At 37.7% G+C, this 20,089-nt stretch overlaps 1 protein-coding gene across 6 annotated transcripts; it reads left to right on the top strand.

Moving 5' to 3' along the window:
* The first annotated feature begins 1,702 nt into the window (after positions 1-1,702).
* On the top strand, positions 1,703-4,597 carry LOC145042781 (uncharacterized). 6 transcript variants are annotated; one of them, XM_078991254.1, is made up of 13 exons: positions 1,705-2,075; positions 2,342-2,520; positions 2,600-2,734; positions 2,829-2,895; positions 2,989-3,040; positions 3,127-3,223; positions 3,317-3,400; positions 3,474-3,496; positions 3,572-3,640; positions 3,728-3,787; positions 3,870-3,921; positions 4,076-4,294; positions 4,378-4,597. In XM_078991254.1, the coding sequence occupies exons 2-12, from the start codon at positions 2,361-2,363 to the stop codon at positions 4,162-4,164; spliced, it is 888 nt and encodes a 295-aa protein (XP_078847380.1). In that variant the 5' UTR covers positions 1,705-2,075; positions 2,342-2,360; the 3' UTR covers positions 4,165-4,294; positions 4,378-4,597. The 6 variants fall into 6 exon arrangements, with proteins under 6 accessions (XP_078847384.1, XP_078847383.1, XP_078847380.1 ...); XM_078991255.1 differs by having other exon boundaries at positions 2,180-2,520; XM_078991258.1 differs by having other exon boundaries at positions 1,703-2,520; positions 3,356-3,400; positions 3,575-3,640.
* The last annotated feature ends 15,492 nt before the right edge of the window (positions 4,598-20,089 follow it).

The raw sequence follows: 20,089 nt of genomic DNA, 5'->3' as shown, positions 1-20,089 counted from the left end.
GATCCATATGCACATCTTGGTTACAAGCAAATGTTAATATCCTCATCCAACAACAATCTCTATTCACCAACCTTCCATACCTGCCTAATTGCTCCCAACAATAAGGACCACAACAATTCAATCACCATAATTCCAAGCTTTTCAACAACAATCTTCTCAACAATTTCATCCATAGCCTTCTCAACCCTAACAATTTCAAACACAACCATCTCAATTTCCATTTTCTTAATCCCAACCTATAAACCTTGACAATGATGATGACAAAAGGGTCCAAGAAACACAACCACTATCTAGAAGAATGCAATAGAAAGGAAAAGGCAAAAAAAAGAGCTACGGGTTGGAGCAAAGAAGATGAGAAAACTTTATCGAAAGCTTTGATTTTCATATCGCAAGACGCGCAACCGACAACACGCAATCGATACAGTTTTTGGAATCGTGTTTTAGACCACTTTCAATCGCTATAATGCTAAAGGGTATAATCACTACATTCCCACAAGAAAAGTGTTGCCACATCTGCGCTACGTCTTCTCCACTATATGTTCACTACCACACTACTACCTCTTGGAAATGGTTACAACTCAACATTATTTATCTTTTTATTTTTTATTCACTATTAGAATATACACATTTAATGACACGCAAACTATGACACACACACACACACTGTTTTATGATACGTATTTTTACGTGCCCTAAAATTAATGTCACCCCAAAATAAAAAAAAAACACGAAGGTACCCATGATAAAAACGCGTGTCATGTACATTATGTAGTTTTATATTTTTTTTTTAACAAAACATGCGTCCATGAATTCTTTAGCACATAGTCAGACTCTATGGCTTTTTTCATAATTCTTTGATTAAGTACTATATGCATTTCTCCTTTTCGATCTCTCTCTCAAAACGTCAAACAGGTTGAAAAGATTCAAGACGGTGACTTATGGGAAAGAATAGGGTAGCGATGTTGGCTCCAAAGAAAAAGGACGCCATATCGGTGACTTTAGACGGCTAGGAGTAGGCAACGACACTTGCCGTTATTCCGATGTGGACTACCAAAAACGACGTTATAACGGCCGAAACACCGTGCCCCATATGCGTTATGGTATAACGTGTTATTGTGGTAACGCTTGAAAACGACAATTTTTTTGATGCAAATTCAATTCCAATGTATAAATTTCGATATTGAATCGTTGTAAAACGGTCAAAAACGTTAAAAAAATATTTAATTTTTTCAATCTTTTTACCTCTTTTACAACTGTAGATATACGTATACATCTACTTTATTTTTTTTTATCTCATATCAAACCATATTTCAAATCTTCAAAAAATTTGTAATTGAATACTATGGATCAAAACAGCATCACCCCTTCTTCAAACACAAATATACTTCCTCCTCTCGGTTTTGCAGAGTACAATGTACCAGAACATCCTCAAGACTCAAGACTCAGGCTGGAGGGAGTGGAGCCACACTCCCTCCCATTACCGTAGTTTCCTTAAAACACTAAAGGGGTGGAAAGAAGAAAGAGAAAGAAGAGTGAGATAGGGAGATAGAGGAAGAGAGCGCTCCCTCTCATTATCACACTCTCTAATTGCACTTCCAAAACCGCATGGAAGGGATAGTGTTTCAGTACCACATCAGCTGCACTTTCAGCGAAACCGTACCCCCCACCCTCCAGCCTCAAGACCAAGACAACTTCGCCCCTTCCTCAAAACCTTTTCAACTCATTTGGGAAAGCGGTTTTGGTGGTTGGTCTTTGCTCCACCGCAACCCCTCTCACAAAATTTTTGATTGCTCACCGCAACCGTTTTCACAAAATTTTCCACAAAATTTTAAAAAATCGTTGTTTCACATTTCAGTTATTCATATAAATCCCCGATTATTCAATTCGATTTCGAACTCTACCTACATCATCATCCTGGAAAAACCCTAGCACATCATCCCTAAAACACCCAATAGAAAAACCCAGATTTAAATCCCTAATTGATTCAGATAATGATGATGACGAGAACTCGGATGAAGTCGCACCTTCTTCACCTTCCGGTTTGACTTCATGGTATCGTTGATTTAAAGTTTTAGGTAATATTTCTTGATACTGTTATCCTCAGATCTCTTCAACTATCTTCACCTGATCGCTTTTTCTTCCATCACCACCGGTCCTCTTCTTCTTCACTCGATTCCAGGATTGATTCATGAAATTGATTTCACAAAATCTATTTACAAAATAGAACGGGCATTTGGGCACATAAAATTAAATCGGCCTTGTAATTGCAAAAAAGAATCGTATGATAATCCGATTCGAAGCTCTTCGCAACTGAAACATACAAATCGATTCATATATGCAGTTACATTTGGCGCCTGTAAATGGAAGCTATCGGGCGTCAAAGAAAGCGTAGGGATCCATGGAGGTTAATTGGCCGGAGCACAGTGTCCTTCATCTGTGTTTGCTTGGCGCAATTAGCCCTTTACCTGATATCTTCCTTCTTCGCCTCCTCCAGTATTATCATACCTTTCCTATTCTCAGGTTCTCTATCTGTATATATGGTAGTGGTGATGTTTATTTTAGCAATTTCGAATTAATTTTGAGGTTTTTCTATGCTCAGTAATGGCATTGATAGGAATGGCAGCATTAGGGAGAAGATGCAAGAGGTTATTTAGACTCCGTGGTTCAGCTCCAGCCTTTGTGATTACAAATCTATTCTTCATTTGGTGTTCTTATGTGATTGTAATTCGACAAGGTAACCTCTTGATTATGTTTATTTAACTTTAAAATTGATAACCAAAGCTAACATCTTCTTTCATGTTTATCCAACCAACTACTCTGTTTCACAGCTGTCTCTTCTTTATTGGACATTGTCTTCAATGTAGAGCTTATTATGCTCCAAATTGGTCTATATAGGTCTGTATATATATGTTACATCTTGCTTAATACCTGTTCTTATAGTCAAAATTTCATTTCACACATAATACATGAGTGTCTTCTTAATGGCAGAATCCTATCAGGTGATCCTGGTTTTGTTAAATTGCTAAATGTTGATGATGAGGTTGCTATTAATTATACTTCCTTTACTTTTGAGGTGTTATATATAAACTAAAGATATTGAAGTACTTATTATTTTTGTTATAACAGAGTCCATTATTACTTCAAAGGGTAAGACATTGTAAGCATTGTGATGCATATGTTAAGGGATTTGATCACCATTGTCCTGCTTTTGGGAATTGTATAGGTAACAACTTTAACACATTATTACAGTTGAATGTTATGTTAAAAACCATATTTAGATAATTTATGATACTACTGTTTTTTTGTTTTAATACAGGCCAAAACAATCATCTACTTTTCATGATTCTCCTAACAGGATTTATAACAGCTGAGGCTTGTTACATCATGGGTGCATCTCAAAGTAAGCTTACAAGATTTATAATTTTGCTTATGTTGAAAGCTCATCTTTCTCACATCTTCATCTTAAATTCCAGTTTTGTCCGAGAGTAAACAGAAGGTATGCCACTGTTTTCCCAATGATTTTGAATCTTGTTATATGGCAAACTTGTAATTATTTTGATTTTGTATCCAGAAGGGTGGTTGGAATGAAACATTAGTTTCTAGCACAATGATATTTTCCATTCTGCAAGTGTTATGGCAGGTGTATATTTGGTTTCCATTACATTCTATTCTTGGAGATATACTTATATACTTTATATACTGACCTTTTATTTTATGAAATTATTAGGGGGTATTTCTGGCATGGCATATATATTGTGTGTGTTTCAATATCAGAACAGATGAGTTTGTAAGCTCTATAATCTTTATGTTACCATTGGCTGGATTAATAATGTTTAAAAATATTTGAGAAAATGATGTTATAATTGCAGATACACTGGAAAAGATATCCAGAGTTCCAGCATATTGTAGAGCTTCAACCAGGTAAATTTAATTATGTTTATCCATTATTTTAAACAAAAAAAAGACACTTTGACTTTTGAGCCAAAGGTATTAATATATTATATATGAGAAGTATATGTAATATGTATGCTGCTGTTATAAGTGACCATTTACTGAATTGTATTTGATCATTCAGGGGAGACGATAACAACAACAAAGTTTATAAATCCATATGACAAAGGAATTTTGCAGAATTTGAAGGAGTTCATTGATGCCAGAGGCTAAGTGAATTGAAGTTTATTGTATATGGTGTTTATAGAGAATTATTATCTGTTGTGATGGAGCTGTTGATGATGACATGGAAAACATCATTGTTGCTTAGCTTCTATATGTTGATGTTATTGAATCTAACAAGGTTTGACGAGACCTAGATCCGTGTCTTTCTTAATTTAAATGTTGTAGAGAATTTTTAAGTGATGCATTGAACATGATTGACAGGATATTGTGATGTATGTGAACTCTCTTGGAGGATTGATGGTATGCCCATCTTTGATACCATGAAGCATATGTGAAACAAGGTGTCCCTTATTAGCAATGTAGTATCAGGTTATATAGTTAGGGAAAACCTCTTAATAACAATGTACTATCGGATCCCCTTAATATCAATGTATTACAATTTTTTGATAACTTCTTAAATGCATATCGTTATTGTATGAAATTGTTTTCTTTTTTTGGTATATATTTGTTTATATATTTTTGTATTATGCGCAAATGAGTATCTTAAAGACACATTGTAAATGCATATCGTAAATGGTTAATGAAGTTTATGACACGCGAATGCGTGTCATCTTCATTTATAACATGGGCTTTAATGATATGCAATGCACGTTACATGAGCGTGGTAAGGTTACGACACATAAATACGTGTCGTCTTTCTTTATTTATGATAGGGCATTCATTGACATACAATGCGTGTCGTATATGTGTATCGTAAATGCGCGTCGTAAGTTTATGACATGCAAAAGCGTGTCGTCTTCTTTTATGATATGATCTTTGACATGCATTTGCATGTCATTTGTGACTTTTATGATACGCAATGCTTATCATTAAAGGGTATTTTTTGTAGTAGTGATTTTTTTGGCATTAGATTAAATAAAAAACATAATTATTAAACATAAATAATATTTTATATTACTTAAAAACCTATTACATTACTTTAATAACATATAAATTTATAAAATAAATTATAAAAAAAATATAAAATCATAGAAATTTAAAACCTAAATTGCTAAAAAAAATATAAAAACATAGAAAATAATAAGTATTAAAATACTTTAGAACCTAATTGCCATATTTGTAACATTTAGGCCTTGTAAGTTTCCTGTTTAACCTTCATAAAACAAAATCTTTGCATTATTAGTCCCTTGGCTAGTACGCGGGGCGTAATCTATGAGTACACTTAGCGTACTAGCTGGAGCTTGATCGCGGGCATCGCCACGTACGTTGGGCGTACGTGGGGTTACACTGGGCGTACTCATGCCAGAGGCAAACCTTAATTTTTAGGGTTTGCACCCTATTTAAAGCCCTTACGCCCCTCATAATCTTCAACCTCTCACCCTCCATTGTCCTTTTAGTGTCAAATTTAAACCCTAACCCTCTTGCATGCATTTTTGAGCTTACCTTGGTGATTTTAGTGATCTTTCTTGGTTTTGAAGAAGAAGGAAGTTTGGGAAGAAGAAAGGAAAAAGAAGGAGCTCGTAGATGCAGAAGTTTGGCACCATTTCTAGGTCTTTGAAGGTATAAAGTTTAAACCGTGTCCATTATAAGCACATATCTAGGTTTAGGGTAAAATATGACATCTTTTGGTCCCATGGTTTGACTTCTTAGTGTATGAGAAACTTCAAACCATTTGAGCTGTCCTTTTGGACTCTTGGAGGTGTTTTGGGTCATAAAAAATCTTATCTTGATGGTTAAGCCACAACCATGCAAGAGTTAGGAACCATCTAAGTGTGTTTATGGACTTAATTCATGGTTTGAGTCCCATCCATGCATGAAAAAACATAAAGTTTGCAACTTTATGGCTTAGGATGTTTCTAGGGGCTTGGATCTAAGTTTTGGACGTTAGGTCTTAATGGATTAAGTTATGGAGGTGGTTTTGGGTTGGCAGATCCGTAAGCTGGGTGTACTCCCATGTACACTGCACGTACTGGGTCAACACCAACGTACATTAGGTGTACATGCTAAGTACGTCGCACGTATGCAGTCAGTGGGTCAAATGGATTTTGGGCTCTCGGTTTTGTTGGGACTTAGGCCTAACCTGTTGTAAGAAGGCATTTTGGGCCTAGGACCATGTTAGATGTCTTTGGGCCATATTGAGCCTTAGAATCCTTTTGTTGGGCTTGTATACTTTTGGGTTATTATGGATTTGGGCCTTAAAGTAAGGAGGCCTTATAAGGCAATGATAAAGGAACCTTTTTGCCTTAAGTCAAGGATTAGGGTATTGGACCTTCGGGTTAGAATGTGACCTAATTGCTAATTAGGATTTTATGCTTGTGCGATAGGGATATGAGTTCGTGAATCATCCGTTGAGTACGATTTGACACCTACAGTTTGAGGTGAGTCTTCCTTCGCAGTAGCCGTAGGTCGAAAGCACCAAGGCCAACCCATTAGTTTATGTATAACGTGATGATTATCTTTGTGACTGTCAGTTATGTCTGTATTTGCTTGATGATTATGTGATTTCTGTTATTGTATTATGTGGTAGTAGTAGGGGTGAAATAGACCCGATATCCGGTTGAAATAGACCGAAAGGTACTGCAAGCACCCATATATGTTTGATAGTATCCGGTTGATATAGACCGAAGGGGTAGTCAAGCAGCCATATATGCCTGACGGTATCTGGTTGAAATAGATCGAAGGGGTAGGCTGGAACCCATATATGCCTGACAATATGTTTGTTTAGTATGTGGTATTTTGGGGAAATTCGCTAAACTTTGTGCTTACAGTTTTTAGTTTCTGTTTCAGGTTCTTCTAGTTCAAAAAGGAAGGGCCCAATTTGAGCACACCACATCACTCTATGTTTTTCCGCACTAGTGACTTTTGGGACTTGTACTTGGATAACATTTTGCTATGATGTACTTTTGACTACTTTGATGTGATTATCGTATGATTAACTTGAATTTAAAATTGAAAATTTTATCTGAATTTTTGGGCTGTTACAATATTTTTCGCGGACTTGGTGTTGAATTTTTAAAAATGTTGTTAGATTTTCCGGGTCGAGATTCGGTTGAGGCTTTGTGTTTATAATTTGAAGATCGGTAAGTACTATTTTTTGGCGATTAGCTTCCTCCATTTTTTTCATTTTTTTAAAAGAAAAAGTATTGTTATATATATATATATATATATATATATATATATATATATATATATATATATATATATATATATATATATATATATATATATATATATATATATATATTCTTTTTGAAATTATGTCTTTGTTACTCGCTTTTCTAGAGGAAGATGCCTCCCGTTTCTCTTTGTCCTTTCCCGCTGGTCAACGAAGTTGGACTTCCGGTGGAGCCCCCCCTCCCTCCCCCCCTTGGCGCCGTCGAAGTCATCATTGAGGTTGAAGCCAAAACCCACATCTGACTCGGAAGTTCGTGAGCTTTTGTTGGAGCCGGTGCTTGATTCCGAATGCGCCGTATCCAGATTAAGGATCCATTTTGGGCCCTTAAGACAAACATCCCACATTTTTTGGTGACTGAATGTTTTACTGCTGTTGGTAAGCTTGTATCGGTAGCATGCAGTTGATAAAATATTGAATTTGTGCATATTATAAGATTTTCAAATATGACATTAAATTTGGTGCAAGCTGCTCGTAGGCCACGCTATTTTCCATTAACTGCATTGTAGGTCCCTTAAATTTTCCTTTGTAATAACAAGTGAAAGTGGTTCAAAACACGATTTCAAAATGTAACATCCCAAAATTCAAGGCCAAAAATTTCATTTTTAATTAGGTTATTACATAAAATCAAAGTGTGAATAATCAAAATATAATATTATAAAACAATATCAGAGTATAATCCCAAGGATCTCGTGTACGGAAAAACATAGTGTGATGCGCTGCGATCAAGCAGACTCCTTTCCTTTGAAACAAAGTACTTGAAACCAAAACTGTAAACCGTAAGCACGAAGCTTAGTGAGTTCCCAAAATAACACACATACATATTAGCCACTCGAGGCTATAGCTCTATAAGACCTTCCGATCAATGTGTCTCAGTGGGACCCTCCGGTCCTACAACTCTGGTAGACCTTCCGACCCTACCATGGCTTGCCTTTAGGCCTCAACTCTGATCGCCTTCCGGCCATAACTTTGATTGCCTTCCGACCATAACTCTATCGACCTTCCGGTCCCAAATTATACAACATATACATAACACATAGATAAGAACATATATCACATAAAGAAAATGCATAACATCACATAGATAAAATGCATAATATCACATAACTCGTGTAAGCACATAAGACGTTCCGGTCACACATAATTACCACTCTAGGTAAGGTATATTGAGAAGACTCACCTGACACTACTGAAGTCCCGCAGACTCAATCCCCCACTGATGAGGTCCTGCAGACCCAACCCCAACTGCTAGATGACATATACCCGATCTGTCAATCATCAAAACATCACCCAATTAATTAGGTCCTACTACCTAACCATAAGTAACTACTTTGGATAATTACTACTTTGCCTTAGGCTTGGCTTTATTTAAGCCCAAGGCCCAATCCATAGGCCTAAAGTTAATTAGGAATCAAAGCCCAACACATGGCCTAGTTTTCCAAATTGGGCCCAATCCTATACATGGTCTTATTCTAAGGCCCATCCTCATATAATCATTAAGGCCCAAACTGTGGCCCAACTATGGCCTAGTTTTCCAAATTGGGCCCAAACCCCTTACATGGGCCTTACCGTTGGCCCATTAATTTATTCTAATCCATTTTCTTGATCTTGGATGGTCCATTATTATCTTAATCATTTAGGCACAATAGAAAGGCCCAATAATAAACCCAAGTGAATCTAGGGTTTCACATAAAATGATGATTAGGGTTAAGTTTCCTACTTAACCCTTTAAGGACTTAATCCATTAAGTCCAATACTACTAACCCGAGGGTTTGCACCCTATTTAAATACCCTAACTCGGCCTACTTCATCCCATTTTCTCCCAGAAGACACCCATAGCAAACCGTAGCCGTTATTGAAGCAATCTAAGGCATTTTGAGTGATTTTGGTGCTTTTGTGACCCAAGGAAGGAAGGAAAAGCTTGAAGGATCAAGAGGAGGCTAGAAGGATCCGATTTTGAGCATCATTTGTAGTCTACAGAAGGTATAAAGTCTATACCTTGTTTATTCTATTGATAAATCCCATTTTGTGGAGTTTTAGGGCTTTTCTAAGCCATTTTGGTCACCAACCATGATTGCAAGCATGGTTAGGGGTTGATGTTTCAGATCTAGGACCTTAGAGGGGTTACAAGGCAGAAAGGAGTGGCTCTTGCACTCAAAAAAGGCCCCATGAATTGTAAGAGATTGTTTTAGGACCTTTTGAGCTCAAAGTCCCGTGCAAGCACGTAAAGGTTGTAACTTTACGTGCTAGATTGATTGTAGAAGCATAGATCTATCTTTTGATCAAGGGTTGTACATCAGAAATCGAAGGTTTAGTGAGAGGATGTGACCAACTCGACGAGTCCATTCTTGGACTCGGCGAGTCCAAGGTTTCTGTCCCATATATCAGTTGAGGGTCATAAGGACCCAATTGAGTGTGGAAAGGTTTTAGGGGGTCCCTGGGAGTGACCCAACGTTCTGGACTAAGACATTGTTTTGGAAGTTCATGGGACTCGGCGAGTGCATGAGCAGACTCGGCGAGTCCAAGGCAAACTACTTACGGATGAAGATGAACTCGACGAGTTGTTCATACAACTCGGAGAGTTAAGGACAGGACCTGTGTATTAGTTGAAGATGAACTCGACGAGTTGTTCATACAACTCGACGAGTCGGATGAGGATTCAGTCGATGTTCATTTAGAAGGGAAACTCGTTGAGTCATCACCTAACTCGATGAGTGGAGACGGGTATAAGGACAAATGGAAGGATAGGGACTCGGCGAGTTGGCGAGCCAACTCGGCGAGTCAGGTCAACTAGAAGTTGACTTTGACTTTGATTTGGTCAGAGGTAAAATGGTCATTTTACCCTAAGAACAGTTAGCAGTATATGACTAAGTGTTTTGTGGGAATTATAGCCGGAGGATTTCCGGAGCAGCAACGACAACAGTCAGAGGATTCCCGCACAGATCAACAACTACTACAAGGTGAGTTACCTTCCAGTAGCGGTGGGTATACGGCCACAATGCCGGACCACCAGTAGGAGTTGTATGATTAGATGATTGTCTTTGTGATATCATCTAGGTTTGCTACTACCTGATATGTTATATGATGGCATGATATCTTATATGTGATATTAGTAGAGTTCGGTTGTTAAGACCGAAGGGTAGGTCAGACACCCCATATATGTATGATAATACGTGCTGATATGTTTATATGCTGGCATGGTATGTTATATGTGATAGCGGTAGTAGGAGGGGAATAGTCCCCAAGTTCGGTTGTTAGGACCGAAGGGTAGTTCGGACACCCCATATATGTTTGATAGTATGTTTATGTTATGAGATATGTGATAGTAGTAGTAAGGGGTGGAATAGTCCCCGAGGGTTGGTTGTTAGGACCGAAGGGTAGGTTAGCACCCCAGAATGACTTGACATGGGTAGAACGGCACCCCAGAATGGCTGCATGGGTAGGTCGGCACCCCAGAATAGTCGTACCAGGTAGGCCGGGCACCCAAGAATTGCCCGACAATATGTATGCTATGTGATTGCATGGTATGTGGTACGATGGGGGAAATCCCTAAGCTTCGTGCTTACAGTTTACAGTTTTGGTTTCAGGTACCTCTTCAGTGAAGGGGAAGGAGCTTGCGTGGTAGCAGCACATCATACACACACTCTTTGTTTTCCGCATTATGAGTTATTCTGGGATTTGTACTCTGACATTATTATGTTTTTACGATTCGGTTTTCAGATACGAGACATGCTTTTATTAAATGATATGATCAGTTGATATTTTGATACAAATGTTGTGCAAATCACTTAATAAAAAATGGAATTTTTGGTCGTGAAAATTGGGTCGTTACAAGTTGGTATCAGAGCCCTGGTTTGAGGGATTCGGACACACCTTCGGGGGTGTCTGGACTCAAACCAAGGGATTAGAAGATTTTTACAAGGAAAATGAATTTCTAAAAGCTAAGATAAAAGAGTTTTGAGAAGGATCAAGTGTGTGATGTGCGCAACCAGCCGAGCTCAAGTAAGTATTCCCTATAGTACCCATACCAGTTATATTATGTTTATCAGTTTCAGTAGAACAACATGCTAGAATAGGACTAAGGATCTAGGAATGATGCCTTATGTGCCTGCTTTATGTGCTTCAGCTTATGAAAATTTCATGCTAGTATTGAGTAGACTGTAGTAGGATAGCCTGTTTAGTTTATGTCTGGTAGTATGAGGTCAACATTATATGCTAGTTTAGCTTCTCATTATAAGGATAGATTTGCTTGATTAGTTTTTCCTACGTACGAATGCCGCTTGCTTTGTGCTTTGTGGGACCCTGAGTGATGGGAGTTAGCCATTAGGTGAATACGTCATGTCACATGTGATCAGGGTTGAATAATCCCAGAGTGCTGGAATTGGCCCTATTACGCAACTCTTGTCTGAGTCTAACCGTTGTAGGGACGAGTCTATTACTAGAAGGATTATCTGAGCCTCATCACATGTGATGGTATTCAGGTAATGACTAATTGGCATTACAACGAGGCCTTCAACAGCTGAGGACCGGTTTGGGTGGAGTTAGAGATTTTCCCTAAGGCAAGCCTAGGATAGGAATAACAGAGAATCAGTAGTGCTAAAAGGGACTTGGTGGAGTCAAGGCAATCCTTGAGGAAGGTACGAATAGATGTGGAAGGTAGTATGGGCCCATACTAGTGAAATCAGAGGATCCGTACCTAAATTGAGGAAGGCTGAGACAAGACCAGGGAACTTGTAGTGGATGTGATCCCTCAAGATGTATCGGTATCACTAACGGTTGGCATTATGTTTTGCAGAATGGTGGTAATACGGAAGAGGCCAGTAGTTGGAAGTTCAGGAGAGGGATCAGGTTCTGAGCCAGTAGATGAGAGGCTACGCGAGTTCATCGCATCATACATCACCAGAGTCATCCTTGAGTCGACCCCCATCATCTTCGGGTCGATCAAGGAAGGGATAGTCGAGCTGATGGAGGATCGCCTCAGGGCGTTCAGGAGTGATATGGCGTTTGGCCAGTCAGGATCCCTCCCACTATCCTTTAAGGACTTCAGGGGCAAAGGATTCATTAGGCTGAGCTTCTCACCATGAGGAGCTCCAGTCTTATTTGTGAAAAAGAAGGATGGATCCTTCTAGATGTGCATAGATTATCGTGAACTAAACAAGCTCACCATCAACAATCGCTATCTTCTTCCCCGAATAGATGACATGTTCGATCAACTACAATGAGCTAGTTACTTCTCAAAGATAGACCTAAGATCAGGGTACCATCAGTTCCGATTCTAGGAGGGTGATATTCCTAAGATGACATTTCAGACTCGGTATGGTCACTACGAGTTTGTAGTGATGCCCTTTGGTCTAACCAACGCACCAACGATATTCATGGATCTGATGAATCGGGTGTGCTACCCCTTCCTAGACAAGTTCGTGATAGTATTCATTGATGATATATTTGTCTATTCCCGAAGCGAGGAAGATCATAGACAACACTTGAGGCTAGTGCTAGAAACATTACAGGCGGAGAAATTGTATGAAAAATTCTCTAAGTGTGAATTCTAGATCAGAACGGTAACTTCCCTCGGTCACGTGGTTAGCGAGGAAGGCATACACGTGGACCCTTCCAAAATCAAGGCAATTGAGAATTGGTCAGCACCGAAGACGTCCACATAAATCCGTCAATTCTTTGGTCTCGCTGGCTGCTATCGCAGGTTTATCCAAAATTTCTCCAGGATTTCTAATCCTTTGACCACCCTAACTTAGAAAGGTGTACCTTTTAGTTGGGGAGAAAAACAAGACACTGTGTTTCAAACATTGAAGCGGGCCTTATGCAGTGCATCTATCCTGTCTCTGCCAGAAGGGATTGAGGACTTTATTGTATACTGCGATGCATCCAATCAGGGCCTAGGCTGTGTGCTCATGCAGAGAGGAAAAGTCATTGCTTATACCTCAAGATAGCTGAATGCACACAAAGTCAATTATACAACTCACAAACTGGAGTTGGAAGCAGTGGTCTTCGCATTAAAGATAAGGAGACATTATCTCTATGGAACCAAGTGTTGGATTAGATGTTTAAGTCCATAACTATTATTGGTATGTACTCGACCCGAGAGTAGCATGGTCCATTTGGGTTGCATGAAATCAGAACAATTGGATAGACAAGTGAGAAAATGTTATTTATGATTTATATTAATATATAATAAGTTCTAATATATTAATATGAAATCATATTATTTAATTAGTATTGATCAAAAATTAATTTGGAATTAAATTTGTGATCAAAAGAGCCTAATTAAATATATGAGGATTGATTATGTAAATCATTCATTCTTATATATGTGGGCTTGTGATCCATTGTCCTTCATGTTGGGCTTAACCCATATGGTAACCCATGGATACTCCATGGAGGTTAAAACCCATGGATCATGAAGGAAATGGAAAGTCATGCATATTAGGGTTTACATGGTGTAAGCCTAATGAGCCACACTATATAAAGGATCTCATAGTTCATTAAATGGCACTAGTGGATACACAAAGTGAGGGCAAGGGCCTGTTATTATAGGGAGAACTAAAGTAAGCTTCTTCTCAAGTTATTCCATTTGTTGGTGGTGTTGTGTGATTCCATTGGAGGCTTCCACACTATTGGGGCTAAGCTCTTAAAGGTTCAAGACTTCAAGCTCCATCAAAAGGTATGTCATCTAAATAGAATTTTGTAGTATAGTTGCTCCATAATATGCTAGTTAGGATGATGCTTTGGAATTTTGTATATTTTCATGTATAATAGTGAAAACATAGATCCAAGGCACATAGGGTTGCATGCACACGATAGGAGTGTTAGAATGCACAAAACCCTTTAGTGGTATTAGAGCCATGGCTTGGTTTTCAATTATACTTGATGTAATTGCTGAAAAAATTTGAAAATCTGGCTTTCTGAATAGTGGAATCGCCGAGTCCAAGGCAAAATCTTTCCAACTCGCCGAGTTTGTTCTTGCACTCGATGAGTTGGAGCCCCTGTGTAACACCGTAAAATTTCAAACAAATTTTCATATTTTTAAAACCATTTAATTCACAATATTATAAGACACATTGTTTCATATATTCAAACATAAGTAAAAAATCCCAAGATCATATCATATAAATAAAACTTCGCCTGTGTGTGTACTGATCATGTCGGCGCCTTCCCGCGATCCTCACTAGTACCTGAAACACATAACACAAAATACTATAAGCACGAAGCTTGGTGAGTTCTCCAAAATACCACACACAACATATACTAGCCACTCGAGGCTATAACTCTGTGGGCCCGTGGGCCCTAACTCTGTGGACCTTCTGGTCCTAACTCTGTGAACCTTCCGGTTCTAACTCTGATATACTCTAACATACACCCAACATAAATCACATAGAAATTATGCAATGCAACACATCACATATAGAGTATACAATAACTCTTTTACATAACTCTAATTACCACTTAAGGTAAAATACAGTGAGAAGACTCACCTTGGATGTCTCGGTAATATCTCGCTCGTGTAACACTAATCTAGCCTCTGCCTAAACACATAAACGATCATCTCAATCAATAATGGCTCCCCAGGCTAGACTAAATCCTCACACATCCTCTAAGAAGGCTAAAAGGCCATTTTACCCTTCAAACAGTGCACAAGTCCAATTGTGTCACACCCTAAAACCACGAACGGCGGAAACGTTCAGGGGTGGTGTCACACCCCAAAACCAAGAACGACGGAAACGTTCTGGGATGGAGGACGTCATGTGTAATATCACAGCAATGTAAAGTAGTAAACAAGCAACAACATCATCCATTGCATTAATAATATAATTATTATACAAATGTGTTCTGTCAAATTTTGATAAACACTAAATCATAAATCAAAATGAAAGATAAGTCTTGAACAAGCTCCATCTTCCTTTCTCCTTGCATCGGTACCTGTCTATGATGACCTGAGGATACAAGTAATTTTGAAAGCGAGTATCAACTTTAAAGCTGGTGAGATCATAAGTATTTAGTGTCTTAATTTGTACATAAGTATTTGTATGTAAGAATTTGTATATGAACTATAAGTATGAAGATGTTTGTAAAACAACTATAAACGTTTGAAAAACCCTAAAAATCCCTATGATTCCTATTATTATATAAGGGTGTCTTCTACCAAGACCTAACTGTTCTCAATGTAGCCTTCTACCAAGACTTAACTGTTCTAAACGTTTGTTTCTTGTAAAAGTGTGTAACTTTCCCAAGTGTAACTATTATTAACAGAATATAGTTTGTACATTTAATGTTTAAGTGAAATGATCACTAAATATGTGTAAAGGGGAAATTAATGTAGTACTGTAGTGTGGCATTATAGGAACTACTACTGTACTAACTACCTTAAACCGGATTTATATTAAGGTATCATGTGATTAATTGTACCATACTATCGACTGGTAACAATGACATACGAATGGTCGTAATAACGGAATGACGTTTGGCACCCGCAGACCTGCAGGTCCGGCTGTAGCTAGCAGCAAGGTGTAGGATAGTCAATCCAGTATAAATCTATACGCAAACTCACGCTCTCCCTCCAAGAGAATTCTGGCTACAACTCGGGCCATGACATTTAAGGCATGCTCCGATACAGTGGATCACAATTATTGACGTATTCATGTAAGTGTAATGTAATGAACTGTTCTAGCTGTAATGTACGTGCTCTCTACCTAGCAAGTATAGTAATGTAATCGTTCTAGTATAGTTGTATATGTTCTCTTCCTAGTAAAGTTGTATATGTTCTTCTAGTAGTAAGTATTGACTCATGAATGAACTGACTCATAGTATGATATCGCGTTCTAGTAATAGTTCTAGTATCTTCCTAAGTTACCCATACGGTAGTTTACTAGTAATCTAACTGGTAAGTATGAACATGGATGTATACCCTTGCTACCCAAGGGCATGGGATGAACTGGAAGGACCTTTTATGACTATATATGTACACATGATATATAACTAATATTTAAACGACTTTCAGATGAATACCCGATATCCCACCAGACCACATCTCAAGCGCGAAAAGGAAATAGGATGGATAGCCTTCCTAAGTCTTTTAAACATTTCTTATATAAATATACATATAGAGGCATGCAATTTATAATATAAAAGCATAAACAAGTTTTGTAAAAACATTTGAAACATAATTATTATCTTAAGAAAAGATCAACTTGATGTCAATCTATAAAACAATTTGAAGGCATGGGTTTGATAAAACAATTTAGTATAAAGAAACATTTGTTTGAACACAATTGTAAATAAGTTTGAAATGTAATATACAGAGTAAACTGTACAATGTAATAAGGAGTTTAAAACATATAAAATGTTTATAAAAATCATTTGAAGTAACGGTTTGGTAAAACGGCTAATGAGTAGCCAAATAATTTGAATGCTGTATATTAATCACATGTGATTGATGTAATAACTAGCATAATTCTACTTATTAATCGCATGTGATTGATATAATAACTAGCATGATTCTACTTGTATCCCCCCCCCATAAAAACATTTAAAAATAGTTTAAAACATTAGTTAAGGGGTATGAACTCACCTGTAGTAAGTGACTGGAATTACAACGGACTGTTATCGTAAGGAAGGATCGGACAAGTGCTTGGTGACAAGTGAAGTCTGTAGACACACAAAATGATCCTAATTACATATGAAGACATATGTATATAAATAATTAGTGATCAAAACACTAATTATGCAAGAATAAACATTTAAACGCGAGGAAAACACTTTTGGTCAAGTGCTATGAGGCTAATGGGTTGCAACAAAGGAGTGCAATGCCCCTAATGGGAGTTTATGGTCTAAAGACCATATGTCTTGGAGTTTACGGCCTAAGGGAGTAAACTCCTGGCCGTAAACTCTCAACAAGGCCTCTAAATGAAGTCTAACAATTATACAACTCATGTGGTGAATTGTTTCAAGGCTAAATCAAGTGTTTGGGTGCCATATTAACTCCTTTAAGGAGTTTACGGCCTTGGGACCATATTCCCTTGGAGTTTACAGCTGTAAACTCCCTTGGGAGGGTGATTATGGTGTTTTCAAGTCTCAAACATTTCTAGGTAATGATCTATGTTGGGTTCTAGGCATAAGGAAGGAGTTAGGGTGTCATTTGACCCCTTTATAGGTGTTTACGGCCCAAGAGCATGTCTTGGCCGTAAACTCCTTAACTCATGTGATTCCTTGTGTTTTCTAGGCTTTAAACACTTTAGGGTACTTGTGCTCAATTAAGCCTAAGCCTTAGGAAGTGTTTGTGGCATCAAAAAACCCCTGTTTAGATTTTTCGGCCCATGAACCAATTGGCCATGTGTTTACGGCCGTGAACACCCCTAGGTGTTGATATTTTGATTGCTTTGGGTCTTAGACACATCAAGGTAATGTGCTATGCTAGTCTATTGGTTCAATGAAGGCATTTAGGGCACTTTGGGCACTTAACATGGAGTTCACGGCCCAAGAAGCTCCTTGGCCGTGAAATCACTTTCATCATAGATTTTAATAGATTTTGGTGTCCTAAATATGAAATGAAGGCTTCTAGTTCGAGTTCTAAAGCTTTGAGAGTCATTGGAACCCCTTTAGGACCTTAAAATGGAGTTTACTCCCCAAGTGTTCTTGGGCGGTAAACTCCCAAATATTGGTGTTTTAATCCGATTTTGATGTTTTCTAGTCATTGACACACTAGCATACAAGTCTAAGGTAGTTACAATTCACGGGGAAAGGACTAGGTAGCATTTAAGCCACTTATTGGAGTTTACTCTCCAAGAACGTTCTTGGGCGGTAAACTCCTGAATCTCACAGATTTGATATGAAATTGGTGTTTCTAAACACAATATAAGCTATATAACATAACTAGATCGAAGTACTCACAATTTGGGATAAAAACCCGAAGATCCGTGAGAGAGAATTTTGACTTTTCTCTAAATGGAATTCAACAAATGAACCAATTTGGTTCAGAATTCTATTTATAGTCCTGAGATATTTTTGGCAGAAAATATTTTTATTCCTGGAACGAACTCTAATGTCCTAGAGTATTGGAATAACAGTGTTGCACAAAACCCTAGTGCATCCATTCTCCTAATATCTCCTTAAGTGTAAAATCCTGAAAACTGCCAAACTTATACTCGAAATCTGAGTTTTCACTGTAACTGTTCTACATCTATTGGCTTGATATGGTTTGTTCAGAATAGAAATTTGGGGTTTCACAGGTGGAGGATGTCATGTACAATATCACAACAATGTAAAATAGTAAACAAGCAACAACATCATCCATTGCATTATAAGCAAAGTTTTAATACATGTGTGTTCTTTCATTGTAATAAGACACCAAAAGTATATAATCAAAATAAAAGACGAGACTTGTCTGCTCCGTTTTCTCAAAACCTGGCCACCGTACCTGTCTACTGATGACCTGAGAATACAAGTTATTTTGAAAGAGATTATCAGCTTTAAAGCTGGTGAATTCATAAGTATTTAAGTGTCATTGTCTTGCTTACTAAAAGCTGATTTAAAAGTCATGTAAACCTTTAAATGAAAATGTTGATGAAAGTATGAAAAGCCCTAGAAAATCCCTTATTTTCTATCAGTGTGAGATGTAGTCTTCTACTAAGACCCGAATTTATTGTTATGATAATGTAGTCTTCTACCAAGACCTGAATGTTTTGTTATGATAATGTAGTCTTATACCAAGACCCGAATGTTTTGTAAGTAAAATGATAGTTTTTCCTTCTTTTGACTAGTACTAAAGTACTTAGTCTTACTCTTCGTTTATGTGAAAGTATCACAAAATAAAGTAAACAGGAAAATGTACTACTGTAAGTGTTGTCACTGGGTACTAGGACTAACACGACATCGTGTTAAGCGAAAAACGCAACCTAACGAACATCCGAAGATTGTCCAGAAAAGTAATAATGTAAGTGTCATCGTTGGGTACTAGGAGTAACACAACATTGCGTTAAGCGAAAAATGCAACCTAATGAACATCCGAAGATTGTCCAGAAAAGTAATAATGTAAGTGTCATCGCTGGGTACTAGGAGTAACACAACGTCGCAATAAGCGAAAGTATAACCTTATGAACAATCGAAGATTGTCCACTTGTCCTCTGTAGCAGCAGCAGGTGGGTGGAGGGGTTAGCCCCCGGTTATCGATCTTCCTAATATAAATAGTAACCTTAGACCTCCGTAGATGATCATCGACCACCAGTGCTAATCAGTGGGGTTCGGAATGGTAAGTCCCACCGAGATATCCCATTCAACCGGGATAGGAAAGATAATTTACACAGAAAGTACTAATAAATCATCCTCGTAGTTCTAAGTACAAGTATCCAGGTAAGTGAATACAGGATAATGCATCTATGTAACAGTGTTCATGTATGGTATTCATGTATGTGTGTTCATGTATCAGGTAAGTATATGTAAACATGTTCATGTATCAGGTAAGCATATGTAGATGTACTCATGTATCAGGTAATGTACTGGTATAGACTCATGAATGAACTGACTCTTGTGTGATTTCTTGTAATAGGAATAATGTTTGATATCTTCTAACTATCTCTATGATAGTTAACTGAAAGGTAATTGGTTGTTTAAGTAGGTTTATACACTCTTACTACTCAAGGGTGTGGGAAACTAAATGAAAGATGTAAACTATAACAACAATACCTATATAAGATTATAAGTGTATATGCATAGTTTAGTTCAAGAGTGAAACAAACGCGATCAACCCCTTTTGAAATGTACTTATATAAGTACTTAATCATCATATTCCAA

Source organism: Lactuca saligna, chromosome 4, assembly GCF_052625555.1.
Source record: "Lactuca saligna cultivar CGN05327 chromosome 4, ASM5262555v1, whole genome shotgun sequence".
NCBI classification, from domain to species: Eukaryota; Viridiplantae; Streptophyta; class Magnoliopsida; order Asterales; family Asteraceae; genus Lactuca; species Lactuca saligna.
The sequence above is the reverse complement of the archived record's forward strand: the minus strand, read 5'-3'. Positions and strand labels throughout refer to the sequence as shown.